The 21,260-nt window shown below is 40.4% G+C and overlaps 1 protein-coding gene across 14 annotated transcripts in view; it reads left to right on the top strand.

Annotated features, from left to right (window-relative positions):
* RARB (retinoic acid receptor beta) overlaps nt 1–21,260 on the top strand; it is a 513,024-nt gene that overhangs the window by 478,157 nt on the left and 13,607 nt on the right. For all 14 annotated transcript variants that reach the window (XM_039523137.1, XM_039523135.1, XM_039523136.1 and 11 more), the window contains 2 exons: nt 3,873–4,033; nt 12,380–12,556. In XM_039523137.1, coding sequence (XP_039379071.1) covers nt 3,873–4,033; nt 12,380–12,556 — 338 coding nt within the window. The remainder of the gene's footprint in view (nt 1–3,872; nt 4,034–12,379; nt 12,557–21,260) is intronic.

The following is a 21,260-nucleotide window of genomic DNA, read 5'->3' on the forward strand; positions in this document are numbered from 1 at the left end:
ACACACTCTCAATGGCCCTACGGGGACCCTTGGCTGCCACACAGACACCATGCTTTTTATACCTCTAGCATGGCTTATTGAGGCAAGGAGGCATCAATTTTTTTCTACCCGATTATCAAGAGGTTTCTCAAAGGCATAGTGAACCTCTTCCCCCAACCCAAGCTTCCTACCCCACAATGGGACCTCAATCTAGTATTAAAAGAACTGACTAGACCACCCTTTGAACCCATGGCTACTTGTTCTTTAACTCACCTTTCCATGAAGACGGCATTCCTGATGACCGTTACCTCAGCAAGAAAGGTAGGGGAGATAGCGGCACTGATGGCACATCCCCTGTTCAGTGTTCTTCCCTAACACAGTCACTCTTAGACCACATCCAAAGTTCACCCCCAATGTGAGTTCTGTATTTCACGTGAACCAACTCATTCACCTTCCAACCTTTTATCCTAAGCCCCACCAGGATAAAAGGGAAGCCATCCTCCATATGCTTGATGTAAGGAGAGCCTTGGCCTTTTATTTGGACAGGACAAGAGCTTTTAACTGTGGTGGCACTTTTTTGGTCATCTGACTATGTTTTTGTGTTAGGGGTATACATTTAATTTGAGCCTCTATTATGGTGTTTTAAAAAAGTTTCCAGGCAGCTTGCAGGCATTTCACTTTTGTGACTTTACCTTTTAATTTCTGTTTAACTAGCTTCTTCTTTTTTGTGTAGTTCCCCTTTCTGAAGTTAAATGCTACTGTGGTGAGCTTCTTTGGTGTTTTCCCCCCTACAAGAATGTTAAATTATATTATAGTCACTATTACCAAGCGGTTCAGCTGTAGTCACTCTTGTACCAGATCCTGTGCTCCACCATGGACTAAATCAAGAATCGCCTCTCCTCTTGTGGGTTCCAGGAATAGCTGCTCCAAGAAGCAGTCTTTTATGGTGTCAATAAACTTCATTTCTTCATCCCATTCTGAAGTGACATGTACCCAGTCAATACGGAGATAGTTGAAATCCCCCTTATTATTGAGTTTTCTATTTGTATAGCCTCTCTCATCTCCTGGAGCATTTCACAGTCACCATCCTGGTCAGATGGTCAGTAGTATATCCCTACTGCTATATTCTTCTTATTCAAGCATGGAATTACTATCTGTAGAGATTCTCTGGTACAGTTTGATTCATTTAAGATCTTTATTATATTTGACTCTATACTTTCTTTCATATATAGTGCCACTCACCTACACGACCTCCTCTGTCATTTCTACAAACGAATAAACATCTGTTGCTTTTAGAATTGTGATCATTTTAACGTGCAAGAATTGGAATAATACGGAAATATATCAACTATTGAACTAAACAAACACAAAACCCACAGCAACCAGTGAGAGCATGGGGCAGAAGTTGCATATCCTCTCTTGGCCTCTTCTCTATGTCTTGGGAAATGCCACGCTTCAGAACCTCAATGATAAGAGCCACTGAGGTACATTATGGCTCACATGTTTTCTATGTACGCTCCCTAGCCTGATACAGGGCCTCTGTGCATTCATACATGCACACATATCATTTAATTGCTACTCCCAACAAGAATATATTATGCAAAATAGGGAAAGCTGAAAAAGGTTGTGTATTGGTATTGCTGGTTGTATGTATGTGTGTCTGTTTGGGAGAGTTTTATTTTTATTTCCCATTAGAATCCTCCATCTGGCTGAGGAACTTGGTGGACCATTAATGTTGATTTTCAATAAGTTGTGGAGCACTGGGGAAGTTCTAGAAGACTGGTGGAAAGCTAATGTTGTGCACATTTTTAAAAAGGGTAAATGGGATGGCCAGGGTAATTATAGACCTGTCAGCCTGGCATTGATCCTGAGCAAAATAGCTGACATGGGACTTGATTAACCAAGAGGGTAATGTAATTAATGCAAATCAGCATGGGTTAATGGAAAAGAGAGCCTGTCAAATTAACTTGATATCTGTTTTTGAGGAGATTGCAAGTTTGGTTGATAAAGGTGTGACAGTGTTGACGTAATAGACTTCTGTAAGGTGTTTGACTCGGTACCACATGTCATTTTGATTAAATAACTAGAACGATATAAAGTTAGCATGGTGCACATTAAATGGATTAAAAACTGGCTAACTGATAGATCTCAAAATTTAACTTTAAATGTGGAATTATCATTGAGTGGGTGTGTTTTCAGTGGGGTTATGCAGGGACTGGTTCTTGGCCCTATGCTTTTTAACTTCTTAATCAATGACCTGGAAAAAAAACATAAAATCATCACTGATAAAGTTTGCAGATGACAAAAAAAAATTGAGGGAATGGTAAATAATAAAGAAGACAGGTCACTGATTCAGAACGATCTGGATCGCTTGGTAAATTGCGCGCAATCAAACAATATGTATTTTAATACGGCAACATGTAAACGTATACATAATACGAACAAAGAATGTGGGCCATACTTACAGGATGGGAGACTCTATCCTGAGAAGAGGTGACTCTGCAAAAGATTTGGGGGTTGTGGTGGATAATCATTTGAATGTCAGCTCCAATTGGGATGCTGTGGCCAAATTCTGGGATGCATAAACAGGAAATCTCGAGTTAGAGTAAAGATATTATTTTGTCTCTTTTGGCACTGGTGCGACCGCTGCTGGAATAATGTGTCCAGTTCTGGTGCCCACAATTCAAGAGGGACGTTGATGAAGTGAAGAGGGTTCAGAGAAGAGCCACAAGAATGATTAAAGACTTAGAAAACATGCCTCATAGTGAAAGACTCAAGGAGCTCCATCTATTTAGCTTAACAAAGAGAAGATTATGGGGTGACTTGATTGTAGTTTATAAAAACCTACATTGAGAACAAATATTTAATAATGGGCTCGTCAGTCTAGCAGAGAAAGGTATATGATCCAATGGCTGGAAGTAGAAGCCAGACAAATTCAGACTGGTAATAAGGTGTATATTTTTAACAGTGAGAGTAATTAACCATTGGAACAATTTATCAAGGGTCATGGCTCATGATGGAGTCTCCCTCACTGACAATTTTTAAATCAAGATTGGAAGTTTCTAAAAGATCTGCCCTAGGAATTATTTTGGCAAAGTTCTATGGCCTGTATTACGTAGGAGGTCAGACTAGATCATCACAATAGTCTCTTCTGGCCTTGGAATCTATAAGGATTTTTTTAAATTGGAATTTTTACTATTGATTTCAAAATGCCTGCCATACCAGAAATTTGCCCATTGTCTACGTGCTTTTACAGAGTTAAGTTTATACTGTTTGTAAAACAATGGATTCATAAAAGATATATCTTTTGACTAGTACTATTTTGAGAGAAAGTTTCCTATAAGGAAGAGATGGTTTTAGGGCTAAAATACATGACATGGAACCAGGAGACGTGGGTTGTGTTCCCAGCTCTGCCACTGACTTTGTTACTTTGAGCAAATTACATCAACTCTCAGGGCATTAATTTTCTAATCTGTAATAATAATACAGGGTTATTAACTCTTGCCTCACAAAGCTATTGTGAGACATTTAATCAATGTGGGTAACATTGTGGTGGAGCTCCTCAGGGGGCAGACACCATAGAAGTTTAAAGTATGTTATTTATAAATGACATACCTCCAGAAGGTCTCAAGCTTGTTATGGAAAGTTGGCTTTTACCTTCTGTATGTGTACATGAGAAATTGGTGCATTGGCCCATCTTAATGTACTTTTTCTTGATAGCATTTTAACAAACAAAAATACTTTTCTTCTACGCTTATGCAACATTTTCTATCCAAATTAACTTCAATGTTTAAAGAAAAAAAATCTGTGGCAATACTTTGAAGAAGAGCTGTGAAAGCAATATGAAGTAGTCTCATTAAGCACACCTGACCTGCCTCCTTTCTTGTCTCTAGCTGTCAGAAATGACAGGAACAAAAAGAAGAAAGAGCCTTCAAAGCAAGAGTTTACTGAAAACTATGAAATGACTGCAGAGTTGGATGATCTCACTGAGAAAATTCGAAAAGCTCACCAGGAAACCTTCCCCTCTCTCTGCCAGCTGGGGAAATACACTACGGTAAGTGATGTTTGTAGAGAACACACTTGGAAAGGTACACAGGTGATGGTAGTGTGGGAATGGATATCTTAGACATTTTCTAAAAATTATACTAAAGTAGATCAGTTTCTTGAATCTCGTGCCTGCTTCCAGAGCTGACATGGCTTTCGGTGATGCTGTTCTATGGTCTGTACTGAAGCCATAGTTGAGGTACTGCTTGGGAATCCCCTGAGATGGAGCACCCATATGGACGCTACTTAAAGAAGAAGGAGAAGTACTTACTTTGTACAGTAACTGGAGTTCTTTGAGACGTGTGTTCCTAGGGATTCTCTACTACCCGCCCTCCTTCCCCTGTGCCTCAGAGTCTTCTTGCTGGACTTTCGTGGTTGAGAAGGAAATGAAGCACCAGTGGGTCTGCCCTCATAATATACCCTCACAACAGAGCACGAGGTTATCTAGGGCACATGGACACTGCAAATAAAATCTACGATCAAGAGTGTGCAGGCAAGCGCCCATCCTGATGTGGGATATGCATCTCAAAGAACTCCAGTTACTGTACAAGGTAAGGCAGGAGCGGGCAAACTTTTGGGGCTGAGGGCCACGTCGGGTTTCCGAAATTGTATGGAGGGCCGGTTAGGCCCTTATCTGACCCCCCCCACTTCTCGCCCCCTGGGACAGCCCCCTGGGACTGAGGCTGCAGGGGAGGGGGAACAACAGGGGAGGGGATGGGGGCTAGCCTCCTGGGAAAGGAGCTCAGGGGCCAGGCAGAGGGTCCCGCGGGCCATAGTTTGCCCACCTCTGAGGTAAGGGATCTCTTTTTTTAGAAAACATATTCAGTCTTAATTTAAAAGATGGAAAGATTAAAGTATTGACCTAGCAAATAAATGGATGTATAGTCCATGGGACTACTTGCATGCGTAAAGTTAAGCACATGCATATGTTTTTGCAAGAAGTGTCTTAATTGTTAAATTCCTTCACAAGGCTGCAAACCATGTTTGAGCTCCAGAGGACTAGCGCCTCATGGGTGAGGGGCTCTTAAACATTACTGGAGTATAGCTACAACTCTTGCCTAATCCCAGTCCCAAAACTGGTGAAGATTAGCTATTGGGACCAGGAGGAATGCAGATGTTATGTTCTCCATTTTAATTCATATATAAACCAAATTCCAAAATGCCAGTTTTGTAATTTAGGCTACCGCCCCCAAATAGTTTATACTGTACATGCAATTCTATGTAGAAAGGTTAAGAGGTAGATTTCATCCCTCAGAATTTTCCTGTGTAATCTATATGTAGTGTGTATTGGTAAATGGATAAGAGACTGCAGCATATACAGAAGAAACACATGTCACGCTTTTCAAATGCAGTAGTTAAAGATATGCACGATATGCATAAAGTCACCGTGAAAGTCATAGGAACATAGGAATTTCTGTATTGCAACTGACCTGTGCTCTGTCTAATCCAGTGGTTTGTCACTAACAGTGGCAAGTACCAGATGTTTGAGGAAGGTGCAAAATACCCTGCAGCAGGCACTGTGTAAGACTGAGCGTGTGTTTTCGCTTGTTTGGCCATGAGATCAGAAACAGCTTAAATGGACAAAGGGGCTGGATAGATGTTGTGATACTTGTGCTGTGCAGCCAAGATTGAGGGATTCACCCTGGGTCTGTGCATGAGAAGCTCTGTCCTGTAGTGCTTTGTCAGACTGGAAAATTTTCAATTATTCAAACCTTAATCGAGGAAAATTGGTGTTGACTGACTTACTATGTGCAGTATTCTCTTTTTATTTTTTTTAACTAGATGTGGGGAAGTCAGGTTAACGCTCTTAGATCCCTGTTTATAAGATCTCAAAATTAAATTGCAAGAAAGCAAGTGTAAATATTGTGATCTCAAATGCACAGGGTTGAAAAAGAAGAAAAATGTAATATTTTCACAGACCTTTTACACATTTGATTTTGAGAACCGCATAAAATTGTTTGCCCTGGAAAAAGCTTATACTGCTACGTGCTTCTCTGGCAGTATCTCCTTACTCCTTCTCGTGATAGACTTAGTCAAAACAATCAGTGCAGGCATGCCGTTAAATAACAGGAATTACTGAAGTGGCCAAGCACGTTCAACTCTCCTGGGACCCTTGCGCTGTGCTGTGCTGTAAACTTGATAACAGCCAGCTGGTGACATAATTGGAAGTTCTTAACTTCAGGCATCAAGATTGTGGGATTTGTGGGGAGGCTTTTCAGTGAATCTCCTGTGTTAGGTTCCTACCCCCCAAAAAAACCAACGTTGAGACTTAGCTCATCTTAAACGAAATGGCATATAAATACACGCGCAGTTCAGTAAACATAAGGCCATTTCTGAAAGATAAGTGTGGAAAACATTTCTGGGCTTAGGGGAAACCACTTTTTGTCCATGTCAGAGCTGATCATATGTCCACAGCTGGAATGTATGTCCTCAGACAGGAATGCATTCCAGAGTTTTATGCTCACAGACTGTGTGGCAAACAAACTGTGTCCATCTGATATGAATATGTTATTGTGTTAGCTTTATGTTAGGATCATACAGTAGCTCTATTGTATTGGTATTTTGTGTGGCTAATATGTTATCAAAACATAAACAGGGGCCCCTATATTTTTGCATTGTAAGTTGGACGCTAAGGTATAATTATAATTATTTTTTAGTTCTTGGAACAATATAAATATAGGTGCCGTATCTGAGAACATTGCTCATTCAGTGCTGCCTGTAATGCGGCTGCTACCGCATCCCACCCCAATGGTGGCCCCTAGCATGAGGCGCCACTGAGTCAGACAGCGGGGTTGAGTGCCAGCAGGAAGTTCAGAGCCTAGCTGGGAGTGCTAGGGTGACCAGATGTCCCAATTTTATAGGGACAGTCCCGATTTTGGGGTCTTTTTCTTATATAGGCTCCTATTACCCCCCATCCCCGTCCCAGTTTTTCACATTTGCCATCTGGTCACCCTAGGGAGTGCCTTCCTGAGCTGAGTAAGCCAATGAAGCTGGACCTAGTTTTACTTAAAGACTTGATCTGATCATTCCCCATGGGAGGCTGAGATAAGTGGTTGCTGATGTGGAGTCAGAACAGAGAACTCTGGAGGCATAGGAGCAGCCCCTGTTTGCCTGGTTTTGTAATGCTTAAGGCTTTCACTGACTGTTTAGCTCAGCAATTCTCAAAAATCATTGTACTGTGACCCCTTTTGACAACAAAAATTACAGAACACCCCACGCCACAAAAAAAGCTAAGTTGCTCGGGCTTCGGCAGGGCCAGCGTTAGACTCGCTGGGGCCCAGGGCAGAAAGCACAAGCCCGAACCCGAGCCCTGCCACCTGGTGTCGGCTTCAGCCCCGAGACAGGACTTGGGCTTTGGCTTCCTGCCCTGAGCCCCAACAAGGCTAACGCTGGGCTGAATGAAGAGAGTGTGGCTAGCAACTCTGCTAGTTTATGGTGCTTGGGTTGAATAAGAGTCTTGTTCATTAACACTCCCCTCCGCCACCTCAGGAGGGCTGTTTTGGCTTAACCAGGATCTTATGACCCTGCAACTTCAGAAAAAGTTCAGTCTCTAAGCCACGGATACATAAAAACTGGTTGAATACCACTTTAATACCACTACTGTCTTCAGGTTCACAGACAGCTTCACCCCTATATCTGAATTGTAGACTGTTGAAATCACTGATCTGACTACGCTCTGGTTATCAGCTTCGCGTTTTAGATGGGAATCTGTCCTATGAACTCATCATTCCTATGTCTTGCCCCTGCCTATATCTTAACAGTTAGACCCATAAGCACTGGGTTTGGGCTTTCACAGCTGCTTGCCCCGATTATAGAAGTTGGGGATCAGAATGATCACAAACCTCACTGTTCCGAACAAAATGCAACCTCACTTCTTTAGCTTAGTAGTTTTCTAATGCCAAAGATTTAAAAAGTTCTTACCTTACTGGGATGGAAGGGAGAAATGGAAGAGTCGTGGATTTGTTAGAATATGTCAGATGCTCATGCCATGTTGATTAATCAATTTGCAGGGTTTGGTAATACAATAAGCTGTCCTTTATGAGGCACATTAAGTTGAAATATGGAAATCAGAGAAGTGCTAAGAAATTAGAAATAAACCATAATTTAAAAAATTATGAGGCCAAAGAAAGCTAGAAGTGCATAACGTTTTCTATTCCACTTTATTGATGGTAACAGTATATTGCAGCCAGACGATTACCTAGTCATGCTTTTATTGGGGTCCTTATTTATCATTTAGTAGAACAGTGAATCTAGACATTGTGTGAAAGACCGTTTTGCTACCATGTGCAGTGTGTGGATTGGTTCTGTAAACTGCTTCACAATTTAAGAAAACAACAACAACCCTAGAGATGTTTAATAAACATATTGAAATAAAGTGTAGAACTGCTCAGACCTCGTGAGCTTACTGGCCTGGACCTTTTGAAAGAGGAAACTCTGCTCCATTGGTAGGATTCTTTTACATGTTTAATATCACTGCGTTTGACACCGATTTGGGTATTTTTTGTTTTTAACAAGAGCAAAAGGCTCTAGAATCTGTTACAGCAGAAGACAGAGTGGTAAAATGGCTAAGACCAAAAAAGCACCGCAGAGGGATGCAAACCTAGGAAATCTATCTAAGCACTCAGAGTACAAGTATCAGAATATATACCAGCAGATCAAGGGACGTGATCATTCCCCTCTATTCGACATTGATGAGGCTGCATCTGTAGTACTGTGTCCAGTTTGGGGCCCCACACTACAAGAAGGATGTGGAAAAATTGGAGAGTCCAGCGGAGGGCAACAAAAATGATTAGGGGGCTGGAGCATATGACTTATGAGGAGAGACTGAAGGAACTGGGATTGTTTAGTCTGCAGAAGAGAAGAATGAGGGGGATTTGGTAGCTGCTTTCAACTACCAAAAAGGGGGTTCCAAAAAGGATGGATCTAGACTGTTCTCAGTGGTACCAGATGGTAGAAAAAGGAGTAATGGTCTCAAGTTGCAGTGGGGGAAGTTTAGGTTGGATATTAGGAAAAACTTTTTCACTAGGAGGGTGATGAAGCACTGGAATGGGTTACCTAGGGAGGTGGTGGAATCTCTTTCCTTAAAAAGAACAGGAGTACTTGTGGCAAATTTATTTGAGCATAAATTTGTTAGTCTTTAAGGTGCCACAAGTACTCCTGTTCTTTTTGCGGATACAGACTAACACGGCTGCTACTCTGAAACCTCTCCTTCCTTAGAGGTTTTTAAGGTCAGGCTTGACAAAGCCTTGGCTGGGATGATTTAGTTGGGGATTGGTCCTGCTTTGAGCAGGGGGTTGGACTAGATGCCTTCCTGAGGTCCCTTCCAACCCTGATATTCTGTGATTCTATGATTATAATATTCTTATTTATTCTTGAGCTCTGCAAGGAGCAGTTTATTTAGGAACCCAAGACTTTTTATTCTAGGTGTTCTGTCCTGGAGGAAGTATATTTTCCCCTTTTAAAAATAGTTTGTGTTTTGTGAAAAATAAGTTTTAGAAAATTTTATATCCATCCCTTCTATAAAGAGTCTCGTTTGCTAACAATTACAACGAGAAGAAAAAAGAGTCTACTTACAATAATTGAAGAATAATTCTTTCATATTAAATTCCCCAGGTCATTTGAATTAACAGGTACATTTGCTGGGCAAGTATAGCTCTTTTAATGATGAGAACCAGCAAGCTGTTTAAAGATAATGGATTTCAAAAATCCATCATAAATAGATCTGTTTTATTACTGTCATCCAGCTAAGAGAAAGTGCCTTAGTACTGTAATTTCTCTAGAGATGTCATACTTTATAATATAATTGAGTGTAACTATGCTTCTTATCCCTTGAGACTGATATTATTTGTAAGTCTACAGCTGTGTTACATCCAGCCTCAAGATAGAGGGAGAAATTAAACAGAAAATACTCTGTGGACCCTGCTTCGGGTTGTCCCAAACAGCGCTTTGCTAGCCGAGAGCGTACAAATAGGCATCCTTCAGGTATTTTGTTCTTTGTAGCTGTTCTACTTTAAAGTTACATTACTACTGTTCTGTACTGTTACAGAGATAATATATTAATATATCATGACACTGGCATTCAGCAAAGGTATGCGCTGAATTCCTTGATCACCACAGTTGTATTAAAATTAGAGCATTGCTGCTTTTGCTAAGGAAGGATAGCCAGTATCCTTGATTAAACCATAGTGGTACCTGTGAGCCTTGTTCCATTTGTAAAGTGGCTTTTAAAGACAGTAGAGATTCCAGTACGGGGTGCGTATTTTCCTGAATATATTGTTCTGTATTGTTATTTGGCGATAGAGCAGATTGCAATAAAGAATAAAAATAATTGAAAAAATGAGATCAATTTATGGGGCAAAAATGACTATTTAATTGGATTTCATAGCATAGTTGGACTTTGCCTCTGATAAAGATGTCACTAGTGAGCATTAAGTATTGTTCCACCATATGTGCACTAGTATGGGATTACGGGAAGCACAGTCCTTAAACTTATGCATGGACCGCTTCTGCAAAACTCCTCATGTTTGAAGTTTTTTCACTGCATGGATAGAGAAGATTTCCAGGCATTGCTAATCGGTTTCTGTTTCCGACAGGCATTTTATTAACCCCATGTTTTATTGTTCGGCCTCTACATTGATGATGTAGAATCAATTTTATGCGGGACTGCTGCTAAAAACATAGCTGTTTTCAATGAGACTTATCACTGTGTTCATTACCAAATAAAACGTTAAAAGGCTTTCTATTTGCAGTATTTCGAAAATAATGCATTAGCAATTTTAGATCCAATACCTATAAATCTGGCAACTAGTATAATTAAACAGCAAATTATTGTGTTTTATTAACTACTTCTCTTCAGTTTGCCTAATAGGGAGTTAGATTTACATTTTGTTAAGACTGCATTGCATTACTTTTAATAGATGACACATCAAACTTCCCTTTGCCGGAAGTGTAGCATGATAAAGTAACCTTATATGATACTGATGAAGATTTTGTTCACACTTGCTGGTTTCATGCAATGTCTTTTTTTCCAGATGGATACCCTATTGTAAAATGATTTCCTGCTTAAGGCTCTGCTTTGTGCAGCTCTATCCTATGCCATCTTTCTATGAACTGGATAAACTGCTTATTAAATTTAATTACAGCCTGAATGACTGCACATCTTGATCTTATTTTTCCCCTGATGTACTGTATTTCACCAAGGTCCTTGAGGATGAAATAAAATAAATCTGAAGGATGCATACTCAGTAGCTGCAAGAAATATTTCAAAGGGCATTACAGTGACTGTTAACCCATTACGTTTGGTCCATTTTGAAGGGAATTCTTTATGGTTAAAGTTATAGAGACATTTCCTCTTGTCTTCTCTTGTGTCATTAAAAAATCAAGCTGATTTTAATAGCTCTGCAGGATAGATTTTAAATAGAAACGATGGGGTATTGTTTCTGTCTTTTTAAAAAGAGAGCACATTTAAACATAGAGATGACTATTAGAAGTGTGGATGCATGTAAATGTTAGACTTGATTCTCCACTCCAACTCAGATTTGGGGGAGGAGGGGAAGAGATTAGCCTCCTTTTAAAATTGTGAAAACATAAACTCCATCACTTCAACATGGATCTTGCAAGGAGACATCTTAATCCAAAGTCCATCTGTGTGTTTATATCTAGGCACAACTAGTGAGGGAAGATGTCTTTTTAGAATGTCTTCATAATACCCGAAGTTTGATAGGCAAATATGTTGTAAAATACTGAACTCTGTACTCTCAAATGAATGTACTACCTTCAACAATTGTGCATAGTGCTTTCATAGTCAGAAGGAGAGTTGTAGCATTATGTAAAGAATTACTCTTCAATTCATGAGGGATGGTATTTTGAGAGAGCTGTAAAACCTTCATAGAGCCACAGAGAGATAAATTAAGTAGAACCAATTTTCTAAGACCTTAAGTATGTGAAACTCTGTTCCAAAATATTTTGCTGCTTTTTCCAGATGAGGAGCCAATATTCAAGATCCACTGTTCATTTTATTTTCAGGGGTTCAAATGTAAATTGTCTGTCTCAATGCACTCATTATATAATGACAGGGAAGAATGATGATAGTGGCATTTGGAAATGTTTAAGTTCATTTGTATTCTGCGTACAGATGGCCTCTGTAATCATAAGTAACAGAAACATTCAAAGAATTTTTAGGAGACTAATCCAAGTTTAAAAACAGCAGCATCACAACAGAAAACTTTGCAGAAAATGCCTGGAATGCTAATAGAAAGCACTTCTAGCAGAAATACTGAGTTATTATTTTACTAGCAAATCAGTCACTTTGCTGAACAGGAGCTTGCTGATTTATGATGTCTTCTCTTCTTTCCAGAACTCTAGCGCAGACCATCGGGTTCGACTGGACCTTGGGCTTTGGGACAAATTCAGTGAACTTGCTACAAAGTGCATTATTAAAATAGTGGAATTTGCAAAACGATTGCCTGGCTTTACAAGTTTGACCATTGCAGACCAGATCACTCTGCTTAAAGCAGCCTGCCTGGACATCTTGGTATGTATCTGTACCTTACAATCTATGCTTGCGTTACAGAGGTATTTTATACTGCACTGTGTTGCAGAAGTCATTAGTGAGAGAGAACCAGGTTTTGTGCCAGTTCTACTGGTGCACATGAATCAATGGGATAGTTAGTGTAGCTTAGAGCAGAGATTAGTGCGTACATACAGATATATTACTTAGGATGAGCTTACCCTTTTAGAAACCTATGTCACCAGTAATGTGGTAATGGATACATGAGAGAAGAGAGAGGAGAATAAAGGTTACCCTTTCAAAGCATGGAATCTGTCCGCAGGCTCTGTTGATTTTAGCCTGGCTGCATGAAGAGCAGAATTTGGCCCTGTGTATCTCCTTGAATGTGTTTAAATTGTGGTGAAAACACACCACCTCTCCCATTGTTAATGTGAAAGTGAGGTTTCATTATGAACACTACACTTATGGGTCTACATAGAGGATGCCTAGAAAGACAGTTCACCATATAATAGCCTTGGGATGGCTTGTACCTTTGATGCCATGGATGTAATGAAAGAGTACAATGATGATAAATCTTTAGATCAAGATTTTCCCAAGTTGTAATGATGGAATCTGCTGCACCTAAATGTGGAGGCAGGTGCAGAGCCAACTCTTAAATGCACCATATATCAATACAAAAAACTTCCGGTGGTGCTAAAAATTCACTATAGAGAAGTACTTCCAAATTAACACCATTAAATTTTAGCAAAATGCCAAGTTTAATTTTAAAATCAAATGTGAGGGATTTAAAATCAAAAGAGCAGGGAACTGGACCAATAGAACTTCGAGGTTTGACTCCTGATTCTGCAACCAATATTCACTTTATCTGTTCGGGCAAGTCACTTAACCTTCCTCTGCTTCAGTTTCCCCATCTGGCAAACGGAGGTAACAACACTGACCTAATGTTCTTCAACAGAGTGTAGTCAGGATGAATTATTTGTTTGCAGAGAGCTCAGCGATCCTCAGATGAAAGGTGCTCTAGAAATACAAATGAACTATTATTAATCACTATAGTAATTTATAACAAAACTGAAATTGCGCCAAGAACAAAATGTGTTTGGGGAAAAATAATGATCTTCTCATCTGGCTTTCTGATGAGCAGAACTATTCTTGTCTTTAGTAAACCCCAAAGTGTATGCAATGCCTCCGTGGGCCTGAAACGCCTTCCGTTGTACACATCTATACTGTATGTATTTCGTTTGGCCTCAGCCAGGAGTTTATCCTAAAGAATTTTCAGTTAAAGTAATTAATCATGGAATCCCCAAAATGCACAACTTCAAATGAAATCATATTGAGGGGAATATTAACTGCTCTGATCTTTTCTTCTTGTTTTTAAGGATCTCTTATAGGTGGCAATGATATATGGGAGAAACAGAGAGAGAGGGGGAGAGATTATTCTCTGGCCCATAAAAAAGAGAAAGTTGAGGTTTCCCTCCAGTTTCCAAGATTCACCTCTCATCGGCCCCTTGCTAATAGGCTTTCATTCATACTGGACTGTCTCATCATTATTGTGTGTGGTCTCTCCACAAGGCAGAACCATTTATTCCCAATTGCATGCCTGTCGTTGTTAGCACTGTTATGATAAGACCCAGCGAAGTTCTTCTTACACCAGAAGGAATACAGTCATTTATAAAGGATGACATGTCTCAAGCGTATTCTGCCTGAGTTATGGGTAGAGAATTGATTTATAATTGTGAAGTTGAAGTGGCAAATGGTTAATATATTGCTGCCAGAACGGTATGGGAAGAGTATACGTATCTTAATTCTTCACCCCTGAATCTTAGCTTTTAAGATGCCTCCGTTCTATTTGGGGCCTGTCATTCCATAGGAATGCTCATCAGCTGTAATTCTGCTTGGTTAAGATCCAAATGTTAACTCTCCCTCAGCATTGAATGCTAGCTTAGCTTTGAGGATATACTCTCTCTCTATTTTGTGTGCCTCTCTAATGGCTATACTGGTTACACATCTTCCTAAGCTGTAAGTTATTAACATTTTAAAAAATGTGAGGTGTAGACTTCGTAGCTGGTGCTTTATCTTAAATGTTCAAATACCCCTAGCTTATGGTGAAAGTGACTGAGTGAAAATTTATTTGGTAGATTTTACAAAAACACAAGTGGTCTTTATCTTAGTAATAGCAAAATGATTGATGTTTAACTATGCAAGTACATAGCATAGACTGATTCTTGAGAAAGTGATGCATCCTATCACAGGAAATATGGCAGCCTTCAAGCCACACTTCAAAAGTTTATCAAAGCACGACTCTCCTCATTATCTGCCCATCTTTCCTCTGCTCCTCTCAAAAAGGAAAGAGACAAAACTCAACGTGAGTTACAGCAAAAAAACTTAAATTACCAATAAAGGGAAAAAACCCTGAAATTTGTCAAAAATAAGGTCAGGCTTCTATATAGTGGAAAGACATAACTTTTTCCTTTGACATTTATGCAGGTTTTATGTGACTATTTTATGTGCTGCTTAAAAAGAAGAAAAAGACAATTACCATAACAACCACAGAATCATGTGGAACATCTTCTGTGTGTGAAATGCCCAGCACATTAACTAAACCTGCGCTAGCTGTGTCTAATCTGAATAGGAATGCAATTCTATATTTTTATTTAAGTTAAATGTCAATAATTTTAGCAATGTATTAATAGTGTATGTTTTTTCCCTGCAATAATCCATTTCCCGTAATTATAAGGATGTATTTCAAACCCTTGATTTGGTTTTACATTAGTACACAGAATGCACACTCTATACACGAATGCTGCACATACATATGCATGCTGCATACATACCACACATATGGCATGAACATTGCACTCACATGTACACACCACACAGTGCCTATATGTGCATGTTGCCGAGATCATGATGCACACACACTGAGTATGCACCACACATGTATTGCTCACACACACACATGCCACATACACATTCACAACTATTTCTTTCCTTGTTTTGTGAACAGGGGGAAATGAATCTTGGTGGTGGTCTAAGGGAATGGTGCATGCTGACGGCTCTGGAGCACATGCCTGATGTGTCAATGCCTCTCATGATACCATTTTTATTACTTGTCTAATGTGAACATGGGATGAGAGCATGTTTTCACAGCTGGAATATACCTGAATTCTAATGGGGGGACATATAGCTTTGAAATACACCCGCTAATCTGGTCAGCTAAAACAATAAAGTTTTTCAGAGGCTAGTGGCAGGAGAAGTTGAACAACTTCACCTCAGATTGGGGAATCCAGTGCCACAAATCAGGCTCTTCCTCCCTCCCTCCCCTGGGAGGGCACACCACCATTGGTGCAGGAAAAAACACATCATATCCTGCTGAACTGAATGTAGAAGGAAGACTGGCGTGTTTAGGGCAGCCTGCTCCAGACAGGGGACTATCCTGGAGTCAGTCAGTCTAGCTGTACAGAGAGGAGCAAAAAATAGCCCATTCACCAGCCTGGGGAAACGTGACGCAGAAAGTGTTGAGGATATGTTTTTGATATGTTTAGTCTGTGGAAGCAGTGGGGAATCCAAGAAGTCACATAGGAAAGACAGAAAGATGTGGCAGGGAGTAAAAGACTGAATGAGACACACAATGTCTGCACATAAATAACAACAGATTCTACGGTCCTTACTAGGGAGGTGAGAGTAGAGACCCATGGGAGAGGAAGAGGGAAGTCATCAGGAGCACAAGTGAAGGGGGAGAAAAGACATGGGCCTAGGACAGACAGCTGATGGAACCCCAACCGGGAGAGGGGGATGGAGAAAGTGGAGAATCCACCAAAAGCAACTGGGAAAGAGCACCTGGGAAGGTAAGAGAAGAGCCAGGAAATATACAAATCAGAGAAGCCCCAGGAAGAGACCAAGTGGATGGTCCATATTGTCAAAAGCAGCAGTGAAGTGGAGGAATACAATGATGGAGGAGTGGCTTCTAGACATGGCGAAGAGGAGGAGATTACATCAATCACAACACCCGAAATTCTGTTTCTTATCGGATCTGAGTTTGTGTTGAGCACCCTTCAAAAACTTATTTTATGGGAAAACGGAACAGTATTGCCATGTATATTCTCATGTAAGTGCAAATAATTATGTGTGTGGATACACACAGTAGTAATGAGCCAGGGAGTCCTTCCCAGGCAGCTCCACCTCTGAACAGACAAGGATGTGCTGCCTGGGCATATGGAAGTTTCCTTGAAGTTTCTGCCATTTGCTAAACTCTACATGCCCCTCTGCACCTAGAGAGTTTGTGAACTCTGCAGGAGTGTTTGTCCGGCTGCTCTCTGGTTCTACAGGGTATATATACCCTGCAGACCTCAAGAGCCATGGATATAGGAACACACCAGATCTGGGAAGCCTGCAGAGCTTTTTAACTGCAGGGCCAGAAGGATGCTTGGCCCTGGAAAAATTCCCTTCAGTTCTGTGGAACTTTCAGGAGTGCAGGATTAGCCTGGACAGTCTTGCCATGTGGGGCCACCTCTCTCCACAATGGAAATTCATCCATCACCCTGTCCTGGAGAGTAGGGGATGCTGCTACTTCTCTGCTTGAGTCACTAGGCAGGAGGAGATTAGAAGCAATAGACTCACAATCTGCACTGTCCTGCTGTTGCTAATCCTCTTCCTTTGGGCTGGGGGCTTCCTCTTCCCTAACCCTACACTGATTCTTGTTTTGAGGCAGGCTGGGACCTCCTGTTATTCTTTGGGTACACCAGGGAAAAGAGGTTTCCTAGTCCATCACCTTGCTGCCATTGCTGCCTCCACGTTGGATGGACCAGGAAGAAGGGGACCACAGCTGGACTCTGATTTTCTTCCTCCCTGGCCTGCTGCCACTCTTTAGGTTGCCCTACCACAGTAACCAACCAAGCAGTTGGGCCCCTGTGGGAGCCTCATCACCAGCCCAAGAGCAGTAAAAACCCTGTGAGGCTGCTGTGGTCCCTTCCCTGTGGAGACTTGTGCCCAAGCAGCACATGTAGGTGGTGTCACTAGGAATGGAGCTGTGGAGGTCAGGGACCCACATTTTTTTTACATGCGTAGGGTCCCAGTTTGCCTTAGTTCATCCCTGCTAACATGAGTCATGCCCAGGGTTCCTGTAGAGTTTATAAATTGTCAGAGGCCTCCTGGGCTTTGTAAGGTAGGTAACTACCACTATGAACTCTTAAACTCCAGTATACCCTGGCAGTTTGACTATGGCTATGAACTTCATAAACTCCATCCAGTGTGGGCTGTGGAATTCTTTTGAACTCAGAAAAATTGTAGTGAATAATGCCAAGCTTTGGAGAACAGTTAGAGGCATCTGTCCTCACTGAGAATGTCATAATTTAAGCCAAATCTGAAGCCAAGACTCGTAGAGATTAAAATGCTACTAAAAATTACAATAATTCAGAAAACTTTGCAGAAGTGATTGCTTCTTATTTTACAAGTCGCCATATCTGGATTTCCTCTCTGCTTATCCACCAATGAACAGAAAAATTCTCCCGTGGCAAGGGAACAAACATAAGAAATTCCACACAAATTGGTTTAATGTTGGCAAAGTTAGCAGAGAAAAGGTTTGTTGAAAAATTGGTCACAGCCTTAATAATGGAGAGATTACTGTCACTTCATAGTTCTATCTATTGTTGTCTGTAGGTGAGAAGGAAAGTTCAATCTGTCTTCATTCCTTTGGTACAAGAAGTAAGAATTTCTCAACTCTAATCCCTAAAATTATCATTCTTATTTTGGGTGTTGTAAAACCCATGCAGTGACACAAAGGCAGCATTCTTGTGTGCAAAATAATAGGTGCGAACTGACAATTATGTGGACATGCCACTGCTGGATTTTAGCGAGAGCACCTGCTGTGGCTTCTGTTTCTAGGAAGTCGAACTGTCTATCAAACCAGTTTAAAAAAGTGAAAATATTTTTGAAAGAAAGTCAAGACTGCCTTTATAAATCTGTTTAAAAGACAGTGAGAGCTTTGAAAATTTAGCTTCCTGCATGTGTTCCTTTTCCTTTTGTTTAACATGGGGTTTTTTTGCTATTTGTTCTTCCCTCACGAGGAATCCAGATATTTTAAGATAAAAATATTCCTTAAAACAAAGGATGCTTTAATCATGCCTAAGAACTTTCTTTATGGCTGCAAGAGGCATTTAACTGCAGTGTGACAATTAAAACACTTGGCTTCACTACAGAATCTAAACAATATTAAAGATGTTAGGGGAGGATGTTTCTAGACAGTGGTTCAGTTTAAAACAAAAATATCACTGTATGTGTCTCTGTTCAATGTACTGACATTCCCCGTGTGTTCTTCTATTAATCTAAGTTTGATATTTACTTGACAAGGAGTTTGCTTAAGAAAGGGCTTAGTAATGATTATGTAAGGCCATTATGTTTTTCTGTTCTGCATGATGGGAACAAGTGCTACACAGTTCAAAATGGCCTGTCCCATGGTTTAACCATAAGGTGATATGGGAGGAGGCACTTGAAAGAAATCTGGGAACTAATTGCTCCAGTCAAGTTCAGGTGCACTGCAGAAGAGAGACATCCAAGCTTCTGCTGTGCCACTGTTTTAATGCTCCTTCTCTGTCACATGGTCAACAGCACTGGTGACAAAGACATCTCCATGGCTGTGCCATTCTGGCAAAAATTGGATGCATAATGCTGTACTGGTGCAGCTCCCTGGCACATATGATGGAAGCTGTAATGTAGACAGTGTTCAGGTATTTTTTAGTACTGTGTCATTTAACCCCACCCGTATGCATTATTGAGGAAGAATGGTGGTGGTGGGGTGAATGATACTAGAATAAAGGGCTCTACATTTGGGCTGTGGCTTAATTTAGCAAATTATCTTGCAACTTCAAATTAAAACAGAACTGAAATCTGAGAATTGCCGGTCAGAAAGTTGGAAATCTGACCGGCATTGGCTACTGTCATATTGGGACACAACTGTTGTCGCTGTGGTTCTCATAGCAAACGAGTTACACCCCTAAATGTTTTATAGAAGGAAGCTCAGTGTTCCCAAATAGCACCAGCAGAGGAGTACCCTAGATAACTTTGATAGGGTTTCTCCAGCTCTGAGTTCCATGATAGAAGGAGCAAAGCAAATCACACTCTTCACAACAAACAGCATGCTCTGCTAAGCGACAGATGTCTTTGTTTTCTCTATAGTCCATTGGGTTAAGGTGTATCGAAATTCTTGCTCCTTCAGCGGTTTATTTCATCTCTTCTTTTATTATACATTTTTTTAATGATTTAAGAAAACAAATCATTGTCAAAAAAGCTGCAGGAAACTGTTGGGTCCCTAAAGTGCAAAACATGGTGTTATAAGTTCATGGGGAGTGAAAGTGGAAAAGATGCTTTGCCTACCTTTACTTATTGACAATATAAGTGTGTAGTTTGTTAACATCTGCTGATAATCCTGAAATATATGTTGAGCTAGTACCCATTCTTCTGTAAAAATTCAGAACATCTGACCTACCACCACTGTCTAAAAGAAGAACATTTACCCTGGAGGGAGTTTGTGGGCAGCAAAGTTTTAGAAGTGCCATGAATTAATCAGAATTGTTCATGTTGCTACCAGTTATATTTGCTTTTATGCCTCTTTTGATCATTGATTTAAAAGGGATTTTGAGAGCATATTCTAATTCAAAGAAAAATCTATTTAATTCTGACACACACATCCCCTCAGCCCAAATTCTTAATACTTTGATGTATGCCCCGACTATGGGCTAAGACAGAAAATAGGAGAGGGGCCTTATACAGAAATATACCATATTAGGGCTTTTACAGGAGATTTAAAAAGGGAGAGAAAAGCTTCCCTGTAGGTCTCTTAAATGTCATTCCCTCTGATTCTCCTCCCCACTCATTTGGAACATTGTTGCCAGGCGAAGATGAAAGAACCAACCGCAGATTGGTCAGCAGCCAAGTATTTGAGGGCTTCTGAGTAAGAGCTTCGGTAGCTATAGAAATAATTAAAATTTGCTCTGTGATAGGTTGTATTTGTGTAAATCTTTTTTTTGTTGAGTCTCTTAAACAAAGTAAGCTGGCTGTACAGGAAATAGATGCAGTCAAGCCCTGATAAAGTAGCATTGTGAAGGCAAAGAATATGAATGTGAGCTGAGCCAGCTAATCAATTATATTTTTATGTGTTCTTTAAAACCTGAAATTTTATAAACTGTTTTTCACTATATGTAACCTGAATGTATATGATGGGCTGCGTCAGTTTTACTTAGATCCTTGTACCCATGTCTTTATTAACTAAATAACTGTATAAATTAATCCATGCCATCCAGGAAATGTTTACATATAATGGTTTTGTCTTGATTAGCATAAGAGTTCTTTCTATCTCTTAAGAAATGCCTGGCATCAACATACTGAATGCATCACTCTGGTACCATAGATCTACCCCTGGCAGCACTTACTAATCGAATGCAGAGATTTCTAAATGTTTTAACGGTGCATTTTTTCCCCTGTGTCGAGTCCTCCCCATCCTACAATGGAATGTTCTACTTTGCTGAGGGTCAGTCATGACTGGCCTTACACATGCAAGTAAACCTACTGTAATCTGTGCTGCCTCAACACGTAAAAGAATACAAGATGCTATCAACGGCAGGAAAAGGAACCTCTTCCCCAGCCAACGGGGTTCCCAGTGTTCTGATTGCTGAACAGGACAAAGCAAAGGAGCTTCAGATCCTTGAGGAAGTCTGGGTTCTGATTGGCTGGTGAG

This window comes from Mauremys reevesii, linkage group 2, assembly GCF_016161935.1.
Source record: "Mauremys reevesii isolate NIE-2019 linkage group 2, ASM1616193v1, whole genome shotgun sequence".
In the NCBI taxonomy this organism is placed as follows: domain Eukaryota; kingdom Metazoa; phylum Chordata; order Testudines; family Geoemydidae; genus Mauremys; species Mauremys reevesii.